This window comes from Equus quagga, chromosome 18, assembly GCF_021613505.1.
Source record: "Equus quagga isolate Etosha38 chromosome 18, UCLA_HA_Equagga_1.0, whole genome shotgun sequence".
Taxonomy (NCBI): domain Eukaryota; kingdom Metazoa; phylum Chordata; class Mammalia; order Perissodactyla; family Equidae; genus Equus; species Equus quagga.
In genome coordinates this window covers 9419096-9438089 of record NC_060284.1, presented here as the reverse complement: position 1 = coordinate 9438089, position 18994 = coordinate 9419096, and the positions used below count along the sequence as shown (strand labels likewise).

At 37.2% G+C, this 18994-nt stretch overlaps 1 protein-coding gene across 2 annotated transcripts in view; it reads left to right on the top strand.

Annotated features, from left to right (window-relative positions):
- The window catches only part of NEGR1 (neuronal growth regulator 1), an 810652-nt gene that overhangs the window by 635526 nt on the left and 156132 nt on the right, over positions 1-18994 (top strand). For both annotated transcript variants that reach the window (XM_046645643.1, XM_046645644.1), the window contains exon 6: positions 10369-10520. In XM_046645643.1, coding sequence (XP_046501599.1) covers positions 10369-10520 — 152 coding nt within the window. The remainder of the gene's footprint in view (positions 1-10368; positions 10521-18994) is intronic.

Below are 18994 nucleotides of genomic sequence, written 5' to 3'. Positions count from 1 at the left end.
ACTAGGTTATGCCTGAAAGAAAAACCTCTATCTCATAAAAGTGAAATAACTTGTCAAGGGGAAGTACAAGATGGGAAGTAAAATCTAATTTCAAAGAAACCTTGGGAGGTGATGAATATGCTTCTGGCCTTGGTGGTGATGGCTTCATAGGTATATACTTATCATCTAACTCACTGAGTTGCATATATTAAATATGTACAGGTTTATATATGTCAATCATACCTCAGTAAAGTGATTTAAGAAACAAGAACAAAACAAACCCCTAATTTCCTGACTCTTGTGTCAAGATATCCTTTTTCTAGATTTTACCCACCACTTGATTATTCAGAAGAGAATAGAAATAAGTTAATTCTCTCTCTCGTTCATTCTCTCATTTGCAAGGCCATTCTGACCTGAGTAATCAGTTACATATTTTCAATTAGAAGGGGACTGAAATAACCTCATTAACACCCCATGTTAAAAATGATCTTCCCTGCTGACCTGATATTTTACTTCTTCATTCAACAAATATGCATTGGGCACTTAACGGTGAGATAATTTGAAAAATTTGAAAAGGAAATAAGTTCCTGCATTGAAGAAACTTGCATTGCTGATATTATCTTATTATTATTTATTTATTTATCTTGTTAATTTCATTCTGATGATATTTCATTCCTTTTTATAACCAAAGTCTTGTCAGTACAACTTTATCACCCCTGTGATGACTTTGTCACTCAAGGCCAGGGAGGTAAAAGGTAAATATGTGAAACAAGTGGGAGCATTTTATCTACTGGAAACTGGAGAGAACATGTCCGTGTGAGACGTAAATACATATTATTATATTTAAAGCTTTGGGCCAGTCAAACAAAGTTGAAAGTGGACCAACTCCAGTTTGCATCCTCTGATTTAGAGTTTATGATATGTCATAAAAATCACCAAATGAAATAAGTACTATGCAAGAAGATCCTAAGGGGACCCTAGGGAGAGTCCTTGAAAGTGCACAGCAAGAGTCCCTTCAATTCGAATCAGAGCATAAAAAATGCTTCAAGGAAAAAGTAGCTTTTGCACTGGACACCAAATGATGAACAGTATTTCCAAGCATTGCGAGGGGTCAAGAATAATCATAGACCAGGAAAGAACATGATCAATGTCATAAAAGTATTGTATGGAGAGCTTTATATGCCTTGGGGTACAGGATGTGAAATCAAGTGTAATGGGAGGTAAGGTTAGGAAGGCACCTTGGGACCAGACTTGGAGTGGATGAAATGTCGTGATAAGATGTTTGGACTTGATTTCATAGGCACTGGGAAACTGTTAAGGGCTTTTCAAGAGTAGTAAATGATCCACTCTTTGTCTTCACAAAATGTTTCTCAGAGCAATTGGGAAGAATAGATGGGGAAGATATAAAATACGGCTTAAACTAGGGTATTGGTTGCGCAGTTAAAAAGCAAGAGAGAGAAAAGGTAGTATTTGTATATTTCAGTAACTGATTAGATACAAGGAAAGGGCAATTTGAGGGCAATTCCAAGTTTTCTATCTCAATGACAAGGTGAATGGTGAAGTCATTAGCTGAGGCTTGGAACACAGGAAAAGAGATTTGGGCTAGATCATGCTGAGTTTGGCTTGGGGCCTACTGAAATTGAGGTGTTAATACTGCAGATACAACCCACCAGTAAAAAGTTGGATTTAGATTGTGTTCTTAAAATTCATAGTGATATTTCCAAAGTGAATATCAGATCTATCACTTTATACTTGAATCCCTTCAGTGGTTTTTGATTGTTTCTAGAATAAAGTCCTAACACCACAGTATGGCATGGGAGGCCTCCATATCCTGCCTCTGTGGCTATGAATTTTGCCATTCTACTGTCTCACTGTAAGGGCAATAGCTATGCTGAAATATTTTAGATCCCAAACTGTGATATGACCTCTGTCGTTCAAGCCACTTTGTATGTTGGCCACTTTGCTTGGAAGCCCCTCCCACACACATCCCATCCCCGACTACCTTTGGCTGGCTGTCTTCCACTAGTCCTTTAGTCTCAATTCAGATGTCACCTTCTCTCAGAAAATTGCCCTGAACCTTTTCTGCTAGGAGAAGAAGCTCTCTGGATGTACTCCCACATACTCACCTCTATCAAACTATTTCTTAAACTATACTCAACTTTTTTACGTGTCCATCTCTCCTCCTAACCTTTAATCTACCTGGAAGTGAGAGTTCTGCCCTGTTCACCATTGTGTTCCCACCATCTTACATGGTATTTGGAACATAGTCTGTTGCAAGAATAAGTTCTGGCCTTTTAATAATGATAAAGTAGAGCCATTTATATTTTAATACATTTTCAAATTGATAAAAGAATTTAACACAAATGTGTCCTGTCACCTTAGATTGTGGGGCACTCTAAACCCAATATATGATTACAAAAAGGAAGTTGGTTTCTGCTGCTCAATTCTGACTTCCCAGGATTTTTTCTTTGTTGTGAATGTTGTTTCCGCAAAATGGTTGTGTTGGTATATTGTGGGATGAAATTTGACATTAAAATCATGGGCACGTTGGTATTAGAAAAGCAGTTCAAGCAGAGGGGAGAAATCTAGTCATAGGCCAGGTTGTCAGGGATACAAGACTTACTGCAGTCAGGAGAGGATTGGCACCCGCACTGTGGCCTTTGTTTATTTGATGTAGGGTTAAAAGGCAATATCATCCCTGTGCAAATCAAACCATCACGCATAAGGCAGCCCAAAGGTCCCTAATCAAAAATCATTAATTTCATTAAAATTGATAAAGTAAACAAGACATACATTTTAAATAGCCTAATAAAGTCTAAAATCTTTAAATGTCCTAATATATTATAATAACATTAATTTATTCAAATGTGCGACTAAAGATAGATACCCCTTAGGGCTAAGACAGTGATGCATGGTGTTCTTCAGTCTGTTCCTAGGAATAAATGATCTCATATTGTTTTCAAGACTCAAGTACCAAGCAACACAGTAAACCAATAGTTGCTATAGCAGCATGTTCACATAAATTTTCATTTCTCTCTGGTTTCTAGCAGTTCTTACTCCTCTTCCCTTTTACTTTTATTTTTTTATCTACCCTGCACATCTCTGAAAAGCCTAGATGAGGTTGATAATGCGCATGTAATTGATACTGAGTTGGGCACATCTTGAAATCACCATGCCATGATCTTTTCAGTCACTCTCCTACATCTTTCTTTTAAAACTAATTTCCTGTATGTTCAATATTTAATATTTTTCTGCCATCTGAGAGGAAATATATCTGTTCTGTCTAAGAAACAGACCCTATCATTGAACAATAATAATACCTGTCGTATATCTAGTGCCTACTTCGTTTGGTATATATATGTGCATAAATATTACACTTTGTATAGCTTAAAAAACATTCTTACATCTACACGTTGAGATTGGCTTCATTTTTCCCATTTCACAGATGAAAAGACTAAGAATTACAGAAATGTGAAAGCGTAATTCATTCAGTCAAGCATGCGACAAATACTGTGTCCCTGTTAAGTGCCCAGCACTATCCTACGTGCTTGGCATACAATGAATAACAAAATCAGCAGGAAACTTGCCTAACAGAGTTATACTCTAAGGGGGAAGAAGGACAGTAAATCAAAAGCTATAGAAATATATGAAAACTTGCAACCAAAATGGTGTTACAAAGAGAAATACAGTCATGCGCCCATTATGGCATTTCATTCAATGACAGGCCACATGTAGGAAGGTCCCATAAGATTAGTACCGTATAGCCTAGGTGTGTAGTAGGCTACACCATCTAGGTTTATGTAAGTACACTCTATGATGTTCGCACCATGGAATTGCCTAGTGATGCATCTCTCTAATGTATCCTCGTCATTAAGTGAAATGTGAATGTATTTGATGTTATGAGGATGATTTGGCCAAGTTAGAGACATAACCCCATAGCATCACTAGAACTTGAACTGTAGAAACTATTTTGGACTTGCTTAAAAATATTTAATTCTTGCCACTTGTCTAGGTTGTATTTTTTTTCCATTCTTCACTATATTCTGCATATACACCATGGGGAGAGATTTACTACCACCCAAATATTTAGTGAACCTAGGGGAAGAAAAACAAACCTTAGTTGATGCTGAAGGTGTATGTGTCAGGGGAGACAGTTTGAGGAAGGAGGGAGATGAGAGCACATTTCGTACTTCTCATCTTGGGAGTGTGAGCAGCCTAAAAGGCTGACTCCATTGGAGGCTAAAGACAGCTGCTGTGAGAGGCTGCACTGATGGGAATAACCAACCCCCAAATGGATAGTTAAGTGGCCTCTGGTCCAGGGAAATCTCCAGATAGCTAACTGAGCTGAACCTTCCATTTTTGTTTGGCTTTCTACCCCTTTAGAGTTCCCCCAGTGAATTGGACCTGGATTTCCTGGCTCGGGTGCCACATGCCACTTGGTTATTCAGCTCCATTGGTTTTATTCGCTCACTTGCCTGGATTCCCTTGCACCACCCATGATTTCTGTCTTGTCCCTCCAAACTCAAATACAATATCCTGGATTCTACTTGGTGATTTGAATACCAGTTCTTACTTTGGGAGGGTACCAAGAGTCAGAAGACCTGGATTTGAATTTTGGCTTTATCACTTATCAGATGGTAGAATACAAAATAACTTAATCTTTCTAAACTTCTTTTTTGCTCATCTGTAAAATGGAACTAATCGTGCTTACCTCCTACAGTTACTCTGAAGATTAGTTGATATACTTTTGAAAATGTTTAAATGTTTGCTGAATGACAGTTTCTCACACTCTTAATACCAAACTTTTCTCGTACAATGTTGAAATTTTTAATGTTAGATTACTTCAGTCATAAATGTGTTGAGAACAGCTAACATTTTTCACACGCATAAAGCATTCCTGCTTGCATTGAAAAGACTAGAAACACAGCCATGATTCAGAACCAAAATATATTTAAGCTGGAACTCTTTATCATTGAGTGAGGCATTATGAGATGTATTGTGCAAGAACCTATATGTCATCTCCAGATTTTCAGGTGTAGCTAAGGTGTGTTAGATAGTAACTGTGTCATATTTGTCTTTTTTTTCTTTGATCGCCAAATCAATGCCTCAATCTTAGGAGGCATTTAATCATCATTTGATGACCAAATAAAACTTCATTTCCTTTAAGACTGCGTCAGCGTTCTAACATCACCCATGACTTTTTCTAAAGCTCTTTTCTTGAGTTCTGTCTTTAGCTCAAGCTATCTCTTGAAACTCCACAAGCCTGCAATTTATTGTCAGAGGTAATGTTACTTTTCTTTGTAAATAAAACTCTTATGACTCAAGAACTCCCTTCCTTCCCCTACTGTCTTCCATCTCTGCTATACTAACACCCAAAGACCATATTAATCTTATCTAGTTATATAACATGATATATTATCATATTCTTTTGTAATTCTAGTCTGATAAAAGATCTACCATCATTTGAGGATGCCTTTCTCAACCCCTATTCCAAATTATTTTAATATTAAATGTTTTTGTCTGATACACTCTTATGTGTCTCCTATATTAGCAATGAAGTCTTTCTATGACTATTTTCACCTGAAAGTTTTGTTTCTCTGGAAGTATTTACTGTTACTTCTGACCTGGAAAGGCAGATAGTAAACAATAGGTCCAAAATATGTAGTGAGGCTGAAACGCACTCATACATGAAATGAATGACGTCTGGTGTAGCTGCTCCATTTATTTTTGCAATCTCAACAATAAGTGCCAATGGCTGTGTGGTCAGTTTTACTGTTGTGATGTTGCTATGGAATCTTCTGGCCATCCTAGATAGCTACTGCCTGAGAGAGATTATGGTTGTTAAGTTTGTGAACATTTCATGAGTCAGAAATATAAGCATTCCTGGTTACTATTAGCATGCTTTCCACGTGCTACTTCTAACTGAAACTTGAAAATATAAAGAGCTATTCTAACTCATAACTAGTTAGTTGGTCAGACTTTGTCACTTATGAGCTGGCAGCATGTGCTGGCAAAGCAACTAGCCTGCAGTTCACAGATTTATGAGGCATTAGCAAACAGGAGGAGAAAGAAGAGTGAGGACAATGGCCCTGGGCACATGTCTTAGTCCTTTTGGGCTGCTATAACAAAATACCACTGACTAGGTAGCTTATAAACAACAGAAATGTATCTCACGGGCTGGAAGTCCAAGATCTGGAAGCTGGAAGTCCAGTCAGGGTGCCAGCATGAGGGTGAGGGCCCTCTTCTAGTTCACATACTTATTATACCCTCCTATGGTAGAAGGGGCTAAGAATCTCTCTGGAACTTCTTTTTATAAGGCCTTAATCCTATTCATGAGAGTTCCACCTTCATGAATTTTAAGTACTTCCCAAAGATGCCACCTACTAATACAATCACCTTTGGGAGTTAGGATTTCAACATATGGATTTTGGGAGGGCACAAATATTCAGATCATAGAAGTATGGAACAAACTCTTATTGGTGGCAGAGAGTAGAGAACAGTAGGGTTCATAGTAATAGAAGGATCTTATAGCCATGGGGTCTGCTGAATGGTAAAAATGCAAAAAATAGAAGTGGCCAGGCATTTCTAGGCAAGCACCATATGCTACTGATCTACTACTGAGGAAAAGAATGCCATATTTAACCCCTAGTTCAACAAGATTAGTTTCTCTCTTTTTGAATGGAGGGACTATAGGAAAACATCTCTCATTCTATAGTCTAAGTCAATACAAGAATGAACTCTTTCAAATTCTAAAAGAACTTGTCTAAGGATTTAGGTAAAGGAGAGAACTTTGCCTAAGTATTTAGGCAAAAGAGAGAAAGAACTCTAAATAAGGCAATATTCTGGATTTAGTTCTCTGGTTTTATTGCAAGGTGTGCTGTGAACTATTGCTTGAGTTGTCACTTTCAAATTTCACAGCACTGATGCAAGGAAGTCTGATTTTAAACAAGTCTGAGATGGATATGAAAAATCCAGTAGGACCAAGGCCATTCTTTGAACTGGCAATATGTACATGCTTGAAGCCTATCAAGGATTTTCTTTAACACAGAATAACAATTTAATTTGTCAAATATATGTTTTTTATTGATTAGGAAAAACAATGAGTCTCTTTACAGAAAATATAATTATGCTCAACCATTTTGGAATAAATCTGTTTCATAGATTAAAAAAAGTGCCATCAATTACCAATTAAAGAGCTCTTTTAGCATTTGTTTTTAGTCAAGGAGTGAAATTATATTAGGACTGTACATGATGGGACTTCTAATTGTGGCTCAAATTTCTCTATCCAGTAACTAAAATGTATTCATCATAACAGGGTCCCCATGGTGACTAAAATAGCCTTTGTTGTAAACACCTGCTCATATGTCTGATTCTGTTCTTTGGCCTCTTCAAAGGCCTTCAAAGATCTTCACAGATCATGTGTTGCCCAGCCTAGTCTCTAATCACCTAGCATAGAGCTCATCTTTGTAGCAATTTAATGACTATTTTCAGAATTGATTTGAATAGCTGAGAAAGCACCCACTTGCGAGGATCCTTGCAGGAAATTTGCAGAAGTATACCATCCCGAGATATATACCATCTCAGAAGTCACTGTCCCTTAAGCTTTGGAAAGGCTACCCCAGGCATCCACCAGGTGGAGACAGATTTTAAATGGTGTTTGAGGAGTCAGCAGTTCTAAAACTCCCAACTATAGAAGAAAGTAAGCTTTAGAGTTCTCAGTAATCTAAGAGAGGTAGCTTTCTCTAGAGGGTAGAAAATCCCCCCCAGGGAAGATACTTTTCTTTTTTACTGGCCATAATCACCTACCAGGCTGATCAGAGCAGCAGGGCTTGCTGCTGCTAATGTGCCACTTTGGGAAGGATGCACATAGCACTGTTGGCCAGAGGCCAAAAATGGGCCTACGCATACAGAGCATGGATACGCTGCATGATTTAGCAACATCTGGGGCTTCGCCTTCAGATACATTAAAGAACAGAGAATTGGAAGCAAACTTAGAAAGACAACCATAAGAAACATAAGCAAACAGTGCTGTGAAGTAACTAAATATACTTCCTTAACGTTTTCTCCCCAAATGAAGACCCTGGCTAATTTTTTCTCAAACCTTCAGCAGCAAAATGTATCTTTGTTTTGGTAGATGGGACACAACAGGGATTTATAGTCTAGAGAGTCTCTCAGTCCTCTGGAGAATGTGTCTGTGGCATAGACATGGGTAAATTGATTTGAGTCATAATGCTCAAGCTCTCAGAATAATGAAACTGAATTTTTATATATAACATATAGTAATTGCTTAAAAATAAAGTTAGTAATGTGATGCATAAAAATATGCAATAATCACTATGGGATTTTAGCATCAACATTGACAAATTTGCAATATGAGACAGAGGAGTAAAAACTACCATATCTTTGATATTTTATGCCATGCTTTCTTGTGTCAGAGTGGGAGATCATTAGGTTTATTGCTCAAGTTAAAGTTTTCCAATGTTTATTCAACTCAAAGTTTTATTAATCTGATTAAAGTTTGAGTTTTGGATCAGCCAAATTCAGCTATTACATGAAACATAAGTAATTCCCAGAGTAATCAAGCAGGGCTGCTTATTTTAATCTGCATTTAACTGCAGTATTTTTTATCTCAATTCGGATGCAAGTCACATAACCTAATGCAAAGGAGTTCAGCCTAAACTCTCAGGGGAATGCCATTTATTAGCATCTTCATGATTAAAGAAATATTTAGTACTAAACTTGAACACATTAAAGAGGAAAAACTAACATGCCATTTGGGCTATGAGCTTACATAGCCCATATTGTAATCCGCACAACTTTTTCCCAATAAATTTCGGGGTTAGTTAGAAAGGAGTTGTTGTCTGGTTGGCATCCTCACTATAGGAGAATTCATACTCAGAGAGAGAATTTCTTTAAGGGGCCACTGAATGGAGCTTACCAATCTCTGTGTTGCAGGGCTGTCACCTGGACTCCATTGACCTATAAACTATTTATTATATAGGTAGGATGCCACTGTTAAGTGCTACATAGGACTCAAATATAAAGCAAAGTATGTCCATATGGCTCTGCCTTTGGAGGAATTTAAAACAATTCAATTTGTTTGGGTGAAAGAGACTTATATGCATGGAAACTGCTAGAGGGAACAATGCAAAAATGTGGTTTTTGTTTTGTAAATCCCACAAAAATTTGGAGAGAAAATTGCAGAGAGAGAGAAACCAGAGTGATTTAAGAAGCGTTAGAGAAAGAGAGAGAGGACTTAGGTCAGACCTAAGTGAGGAGGGAAGGATCTGGCTGGCAAAGATAAAATGGGATCATGAGCACTGAATGCAGATTCAGGAAAGGAGTGAAGCAGGAGTGGGCATGTCAAGGTCTGAAAATGGTAAAACTTTGCCAGCCTGCTTAAGAGTGAGGACTTCTGCTGGTAAGTCTGGAGAGAGACTGTTGGGTAATCAGAGTGGAATCAGGAAAAATTGAATCCTATATTGAGGCCCAGAAAGGTTAAAGGACTTTCCCAGATACATCCCTAAAATGTGACAAAGACAAGACTCTACATTAAATGCGAGCCTCAATACTATAATTTTGCCTTTTTCTAGATTTAACAGCAAGTCATCTGTCTGGATTGTACATAGCAGCAGTAAAGTGGTGTTGAACCTGGACTCAGAATTACCCCATCACAGTCATAGGGTTAACTTTCATGGGAGTCATACAATAATATCATGTGAAACGGCCTAGCCCTATCCTAGCCAGCTTCTTAGAAACCATCAGTTTGTATTTTTTTAAAGATTGGCCCTGAGCTATCTCAGTCAGTCTTCCTCTTTTGCTTCTCCCCAAAGCCCCCCAGTGCATAGTTGTATATTCTAGTTGTAGGTCCTTCTAGTTCTTCTATGTGGGAGGCCACCTCAGCATGGCTTGATGAGCCATGCTAGGTCCACGCCCAGGATCCACACTGGTGAAACCCTGGGCTGCCCAAGCAGAGTGCGTGACCTTAACCACTTGGCCACAGGGCCAGTACCATCAGTTTGTATTTTTAATGGAATCATTATATTTAATTCCTTTTACTCTTTCTTGACTAACAGATGAGATGCTTTTGCTGTAGTGTGTTCAGTTTTCTAAAATACAAACCAATATATGCATAGGACGTGTGGATATCTAAGCTCAGTTTGTTATATAGTGCAAATAATCCCATAGGAATACTCTGTGGCTGTCATGCAACCTCTCCTCCCCAATATCTACTAATGTAAGGGAAGTATAATTACATCATTGTCACATTATACGCTAACACCAGTGTAGTCAAAACTGTCTATGGGTTGCCACAACAACCCCATCTAAGATAAAAATGAAAATGATATTCATGATACATACTTACCTAGAGTTTATTTTGTTTTCTAGGCTCTTCAATGGCCAACAAGGAATTATAATTCAAAATTTTAGCACAAGATCCATTCTCACAGTTACCAATGTGACCCAGGAGCACTTCGGCAACTATACTTGTGTGGCTGCCAACAAGCTCGGCACGACCAATGCGAGCCTGCCTCTCAACCGTAAGTAACACAGTGTTGCCAAAATGTTTCCAGGAGCTTCTCGGCTCCTATCCAGCAGAAGAGAGAAAACCTAGGAATGGACTATGTTCATTTTAAAACTCAGCCTGATGTGACATGTTCTTTACACAGAGGACAATTGGCCCCAAAATAATATGGATTTTTGAGAATTTTATAATCCCTAAGAAATCTACATGTGTTCAGAAAAATGTCTTAGAACTGAGAAGAGGGGAAAAAATTACATAAATAATAAGACCCACTGAAAAATGTCTTCTGACTGAAGACAGTGGGTTTGGTGGGTTTTGTTTGTTTTTATTTTGTTTTGTTTTTAAAAATGTGTTATACTATCTTTAAGTATACATTAATTTGGATCGAATTTACTCTTGGTTGGTTTACTTTAGATATTCATCTTGGAATAGTGAGAATCTCACATGCCATAAACAAAATGAAATAGTAAGTAAATGATCATGGACAAAATATTTTATCCATATAGATCACGTTTTTACTACAAACTGTATTTTTAAATACAACAAGGTTTTACTGAAGTAAATACTATATTTTTAATGTATCTTAGTTCCTAAAAATTAGAAATTAAAAAAGAAGAGCAACACAAGGATTAGTGGAAGAGAGAGAAAGCTAGGCTAATGTCTTGTCCTACGGTTAGTTTTAGTGCTTTTTGAGAAGCTGAGTAACCAACGAATTGTTATAACCATAAAATATCCCTGATTTGACATGGAGTGTTTCTCAAAATGTTCAAAGAAGACTATAGAGAATACGTTGTCTTTTCATTTCCACAAAGTTATCTGAATCATCCTTATCTTTTATAGTTACTGTTTGTATAATAACCTGACATATGTATATTCGTGTTATCATCCCGTGATAGGAAGCTGTCTCTGAAAAATGCAAATATTATGTAGTTCATTGCAGACATGATCATTTCCATTTTGAAGAAATGGCGATGGGATATATAATACTCTTACTGCTTAAAACTATACTATAATAAGTTTCATGATTTATGAACTCTGAGTTACCATGATTTAAGATCCTCTGATGTTAAATAAAATATATCAGTTTGTTGTTAATAGAAAATAATCATTTAAAAATGATTTGTTCTCTATATACTTTTAAAACATCACATCATTTATTATTCCAGCTTAATATTACCTAATATTTCTTAGCATCTCCACTTTGAAAAAAAACATTCCTGCCATGCAATAGCCATAGTATAGTATACTTGCTTAAGTTTCTTCCATGAGGATGATTTGTGTAGTGTAATTATGAATAATATAAACCATTGAAAATATTATAGAGCAGCATGAATTCCAATTTAATGTAAATATTGATACTTCTTTGATATGTTATTAATATTTTAAATGGTTTAAATATTCAAGAACCTGAAAGAATAAATGGATTAAAAAGGCAAAGTAAAGAAAAATGTAAGGCTTAATAACACACTAACTCTTTGCTATTTAAATTTCTAAATCACATTCTGACTTTCAAAACTGAAGCATTAATGAATGCAACAAATTAGGAACAAATGTCACTTATTTAAGTGTTTGTTTTACTCTGGCAACCTTAACACAATCATCTGGAAATAGTGCAGTGCCGAAAAGGTTTCTAAATGTGGTATCTTCAGAATGGCCTCTAATGATCTCCCTTTGCCAGTGGCTTCTTGTACGTAGAGGTGTTAGGAAATACAAGTGCAATCTGATTAATTTGTTAATAAAGACATAATATGCAAATCTTGTCTGTAATCATGAATATAGCCCTAGAAGTTTGAAGAAATGTCTGGATATTCAGAACTCTTGTATATGACCTCATCTGAAGCTCTTATTGCACCACACATTTCTATTTTGTACCATAATTATTTTTATACATATTTTTATCTCTTGATAAAATTGTTTCTTGAGAATACAGGATCAATATCTGATTATTTTATCTCCCATATAACCAAGCACAGTGCGTGCTATTTAGTAGACAATCAGTAAATCTTTAGTGAATAAATGAATTAGTTAAACATCAAATAAGTGATTGAATGGATAATGAATAAATGAGTCAATGAACTGAGTTTTTGCTATAGAATGTGTATTTGTAATCTCTAGATATACAAGACAATATCACAGTGATTAAAAATAACATTTTTTGTGGGCTTGCTATAGACCAGACCCTATTCTAATCTCTTTATATAAATCTACTCATTTAATTCTCACACAATCCAAAAAGGTAAATTCTATAATTCCCTTCTTACAGGTGAGGAAACTAAGACAAAAAGAGATTAAAAGATTGCCCATGCCACAACTAGAAGGACCTGCAACTATGTACTGGGGGGATTTGGGGAGATAAAAAATCAGGGGGAAAAAAAAAGATTGCCCAAAGTCAAATGGTTAATAAGTGACAAAGCAAAAATCTGACAGTCCAGCTTCAGAGCCCAAGCTTTTAATTCCTGCCTTTCACTCTCTCTCACCATGAACATAAAACCATCGAAGGAGCAGGAAATAAATTGTATCAGTTGAAAGATAAACCTCTACATATAACATATTTGTCATTCTTGTGGTTTTATCAACTTTTCTTTAAGAATTTTGAACACTATTCTTTTAATATATAAAAATTCTTTTTTTAAATAAATATTTAGATACAAGCAACATGTACCAGATATCAAATTTAAGTGTATGAAAGATGAATGGGGTCAGTGTTTGACTGGAAGCTTATACAAAAATGAGACTCAGGGACATTTAAACACATATTTATATGGAATTTTAAATCTCCTTTGAATGATACAGTCATCCAACACAGCCATTGTGAATCTGCAAACTATTTATGGGAAAAGGCAGCTTTCTTAAAGTTTATATAATGCTAGCTGGAGAGAGAATGATATGTCCCTTGATAAGAATGCCTGTCACATATTCACAAGGTTTATGAATGAGAGGGTCCTCAACCTCTAAACTGATCCAGACTAGAAGCCAATTCTAAGCCAATCTAATATCGGCCTGTGACCTGCTAAAGAATTTTTAAAAATCTGTTACTAAAGCTCAGCCTTCATACAGCTAAGGGAGTATGTAAAGGTAACTTGCCCATCTTCTCATCCAGGAGAAAGGAAGTAAACTCCAAAGAATCTGCCACCTGTGCACGTGGTGATATTGGGAACACGCCATGGATAAGAAAAGGTTCATGCTTTCGTGATGTGTAGGCCTGAAGAGTTACTACCCTCAAAGACAGGGTAACTGGAAATGTGAGTTACTTAGCATAGTGCTTATATAATAGCCAACACTCAAACTGGTTGATAATAGCATTCTAACAAAGCTTTAGCCACTGGGAATCAGCTCCCCATCTCCATAATTACTTAGGATAAATCCTGAGACTATTACAATCTTTTTCTGGTTTGTAGTAACCTACTCTTTCCGTATCGGCAGAAAAAAGGCAAGAAGCTGTGGTTTAGAGCTTTGCCATAACTAAGACAATCCAAAACAGAATGCAACACTTTTTGGTGTGTAAATGTGTGTGTCTGTGTGTGTTTCACATAAAGAGAGTCAAGCAGGCCTTGGTGTGAACCCCAGTTTTACCACATATCAATTATGTGTGACTTTGAGTAAGTTACTTAGATGCCTCAGTCAATTTATTTACAAGATGAGGGCAATAATAGCTTCCATCGACAAGATAAAAATTACATGGGATTGTGCATGTAAAGCACTTATCACTCAGCCTGGATCAAAGTAAGCATTCAATAAATGTTAGCCATTGTGATTGTATCATATCCCCTAAGAACGCTCACTTCAATTCGTTTCAAAAAACTATACATAGATGGCTGACCAAATTTGATGAATGACTGCCCAGTACCTTTCTGAGGATGTAGATGGTAAACTGTCATTGGCAAGCCAAGGAGAAGGTGTGCAAATTTCAAATAATGTCCCAACTCTAGCTCACAAGTTCAGCTCATCCCTTCTCAGTGCATGAACCAGAATTTGTGGCACTAATTCCAGATTAAATCTGATGTTTTCAGAGTAGAAGTTCAGACATCTAGGAGATGCAGAGTAAAGGCAGAACTAAAAAGATTGTTCTATTTTGAGATTCAGATAATTTATTCAACAGCAACATTCATTCTTCAAATATATATGTTGACTGCCTACAGTGTACAAAGCACTGTGCTAGATGTTGGAAAGAAAAGGATTAATAGAACTGGAACCTCATCCTCAAAATGTTCTCAGGTGAATGAGAGAAGGACAGGAAATTGACAACTGTAATGCAGTATAGTCAATGGTAGCATGCCAGGGCAGAGAACAGGCTGTTAATCCAGTCTCAAGGGCAATGGAAGCCTGTCATCTAGAATAGGTAATATCACTACATGAATTACAACTAAGATATAACTCAAAATACCATTTTAGCCCTCACTGTCTCATTTTCAGAGGCAGAACTTTTCAGGGTTCATTCAACAACAATCATGAGCACAATGTACAATGGCACAATGAGAGAATGATCAACTCAGTCTCAATGACTCAGCGCAGGCTAGAGCAGAGGTGACCCTTGAACTAAGGATGTGATTGGGTTTAGCCTGTGTGTGGGAATGGTGATGAGAGAGAGAGAGAGACTGTAGTATGGAACAGCTTACATAAAGATATGACAGAATGAAACAATGTGATATATTTGAAGACATGATAGTATTTTAATACGGTTAGAGTGAAAGGTGGGAGAAGAGATTGTTGAGAGATGAGGATGGACAAATTGGTGCAATTAGGACAGGAAGGGCTGCAAATGAGTTTGGACTTTTTCTGGTTTTGGAGAGCCATTGAAGAATGTTAATAAAGACAAGGTATAAACAGATTTTGTTTCTGAAAGATGTTCTTAGGCAATGTGGAGGGCTAAACCCAGGTATTAGACTTGAGAGAAGATAATTGCACAAAAAGTGTAGCAGAGACAAGAGAGTTGAGAGATAATTAGGAGATAGGAGTTAATGACCAAATATGGAGAGAATGAGAAGGGAATTGTAGGAATCTGATGAACTCTCAACGTTTAGTTTGGGTGACTTTAACCAAGATAAGAACATGAGAGGAGGATTAGCGCTTTTAGATTTGGGGAGAAGGTGGAGATTGAAAGACGAGAAATGAGTTTGATTTTAGACATGAGTTCAATTTCACTTGGAAGCAATGCCCAGTAGCTAGCTGAATGTAAAGTCCAGAATGGAGATATGATTTAGAAGTTGTCAGAATGGAGTCAGTAGTTTCAGCCATGAGAGTAAATAAGATTTCTTATGAAGGCCACATAGAGTGAAAAGATGAGTAAGGACTGAAATCCAAGTAAAATTAGCATGGAGGAGTGCTCAGAGGAAGAGGAGCATCCTGTAGAAGCATGCACATTCAGTGTGGACGGAGATGCCAAAGGAGGATCAGTGCCATGGAGGCCCCAGGAGGAGACCCATTCAAGAAGAGGGAAGGTCAGCAGTGTCCGATGCTACATCAGGTCAGAGAAGGTCTGAAAATCAACCACTGTCTCTGACAATTGGCAGTTATCGGGGATCTTTGCCAAAGCAGTTTCTGTAAGAAACTGGGGTTGGAAGCTGCTGTGGATTAAGGTTAAACAGGTAAATGAGGAAGCAGAGACTTGGGTAGTAAACCACTCTTTGCATAGGCTGGGCTATGAAAGGAAGAACACAGGCTGATCTGCCTGATGCCTTGGCAGCTGGTCTGATTTGGGCCTCTTTTCTGAATAATAGGCCCAATGGCCGTATGTGTATCAACAGTTCACTAACCAGCAAAGATGCAGCACCCCAGGCTCTGGTGAGGTACACTCCCCACGCCTCCTGCTTTTCTGCAAACACCTCTCACCCTCAGTTTGTTTGCGTCTTTGCTCACATCTGTCTTAGGTCCCAGAGAGACAAGAAAGGACCTTGATTGAATATGAAGTCACATTAAACCCTTTTGCCTTCCATGGCCTGTGGGCTTTAGACTGCAGTTGTGAGAGTTACTGTAATTCTACGTACAGATGTTAGTAATTTCACCAATAGAATTACTTCAGGTGAAGAGAACGTACTTTCTCAAGTAAGCATGGAAAAACTACAGGAATGCTAGTATTCAATGAATCCCTCATCCCCTAGATTATCTGCCAGGAAATTTCTGCAATATGCCTAAGTTAAAGTCATCTCTTTGTGAAAGAGACAGAGAAAATTCTGCAGATCACTGTAGATCAGCCTTGGGAAGAAGTGCTTTAACAAAATTAATAATGGATGACAGGGTGCCAACTATTCATAGCAAAATTCCTTATTAAGTAAAAAATTGGAGATTCAGAATTATTTGGAATGTTATTATTATTTTTCAACTGTATTTTTTACTTCCTGAACATGAGCAACTGAAAAAGATGACTCCTCTAAGTCTTCTCTTTAAAGAATGTGAACTGAATGATCCCATCCTGCCATCTATGGGTCCAATTCATCAAATGTACACCATCATTTGATCAGTAATTTAATAACCAATAGAAGGCATTTCATTTCTGTAAGTAAAACATGTTGCCTATGCTTCGTTTCCCACTTTCACAATAGAACAGATATTTATTATAGAACGTGTGTTGAAAGACTCACAGTCTAAAGGGAAATAAGGAAAGAGAATCAGTTAAGAAGGAAGAAATCTTAGATACATAAACAAAGTGCTTAAAATTCACATAGCTTCAGTTTAACACAGGCTTCTCTAGAGACCTAATATATGAAAATACTTGGGACAATTCAAGCTTTCATATTAACTATATTCGCTTGCAGTCCTCAATGGATAACAATAATATTGCTATAGTGTGTGGATGTCAAACTCCCCTTAATGTATTCCCAAAAGTGTGGTATCAAATCTTTTGCTAGAATAGAAGTCCTAATGAAGGTATAGGGACTTCTCTCTTTGTTTTCTTGTGTGTGTGTGTGTGTGCACACATGTGCTTGCATGCACATACATACACACACATGCATGCATTTATTCAAATAAAGCATTTGTCTCAGAAATATTACACATAAAATATTCAAAGGACCCACCAAAATTTTGTCTTTTCTCTGCCGTAGCAAGCCTGTGGAGACAATAATGAAGTTCCAATTGTAAATGCTTTATACAATCAGTGCTATTTAACTTTCTGTAATATCTCCTCTCATGTTAGAGAACATTTCCTCTCAGTCTCTTTAATTTGATGGACACCTCCTCTTTGAGATAAAAAAAAAGAGTAGCTGGTATCCAAAAGGAGAATGGAAGAGGCTATTGGAGATAGTAAGAATGTGGGTAACATAACATTTTTTTCCCTGTTTAGATCTGACTGATGCAGGCAAACATTATTTTTTGACTGATTTGTTGAATATGGAACCAGCTGTGCCCTTGCAAGTAATATTTCAGCCCTCTGCTTGCTTCAAATGTTCCCACATGCCAGTAAGCAACTGTATGGGCTCTCTGTTACTTTTGCCTATTATAATAAACCCTGATTCCATGCGAAAGATGATACCACAAATTTGAATGATTTATATTTTAGATTGAAATTGATCTCCCCTCCTGCAACTTAAAAGGGAGAGGGTTTTCATTTTGGTTGAAAGAGGCAGTAATAAATTTAGACTTGGTGATTATTGCAGACAGCGTGCTGTGTGAGCCAACTTGCTTTATCCTCACAGCTTTAAGATGTTAATGGGAGCCTTTCCTGGATGCTCTAGTCATAAATATTTGACAAAAATGATGTTTGCAGTTGTAGGTAGATTTTGATGTGGCTAAATTGGCCTACGACGTGGCACTATAGTAAACAGAAATACACAGACATAATCATCACACAAATATTGGATGCATACAAACTTGCTGAAATGGGGTATGAGAAGCAAGAGGGCTTTTTCCTCCACGACCTTATACCTAGAACCTGTGTATCCTCGAGAAGTTAGACACAAATGCTCATTCAGTGCCATTCATGAGAGACGATCCCCAGCAGGTTGAAGCAGTTAGAATAACTGTTGGGACCTGTGGTGCTCCGGCTCACCTAGTTCCCACTAATGAGAACCAAATACAAATGCTAACAGAGCTCTAGTTACCCATGTCAACTGACGGGCTTTAGAGCCGGAGTAGGTCTCAGATATTACTGAGTCCATTTTTTTCCATACTCTTTTAAGCAATAGATTCCATTATTTCCCCCAAATAAAACATTATGCAAACTCTTAATAGATAACAAAGATAAAATTAGAGTTAGTTTGGTTGATTTGGAGGTAAACCTGGAAAATCCTGCCTTTTGCCTCTGTATCACATAGCATAGTGACCCCAAGGGCTGTCAAAAAGTCATAGAGTTTCAGAGAATTAACTGAATTTCTAAGAACAGCACTGGTTCTTTGATTCATTTACTAATGCACTTACGTATATCACTATGATATTGTCTTTTTATTAGATTATTAATTAAATCAGCCATGCACATAAGCATTCACTTGTAATGATGGAAAAAAAAGTGGTCAGGTTGATAGAGAGGGTTGTACAAGATTAATTATTTTACTGATG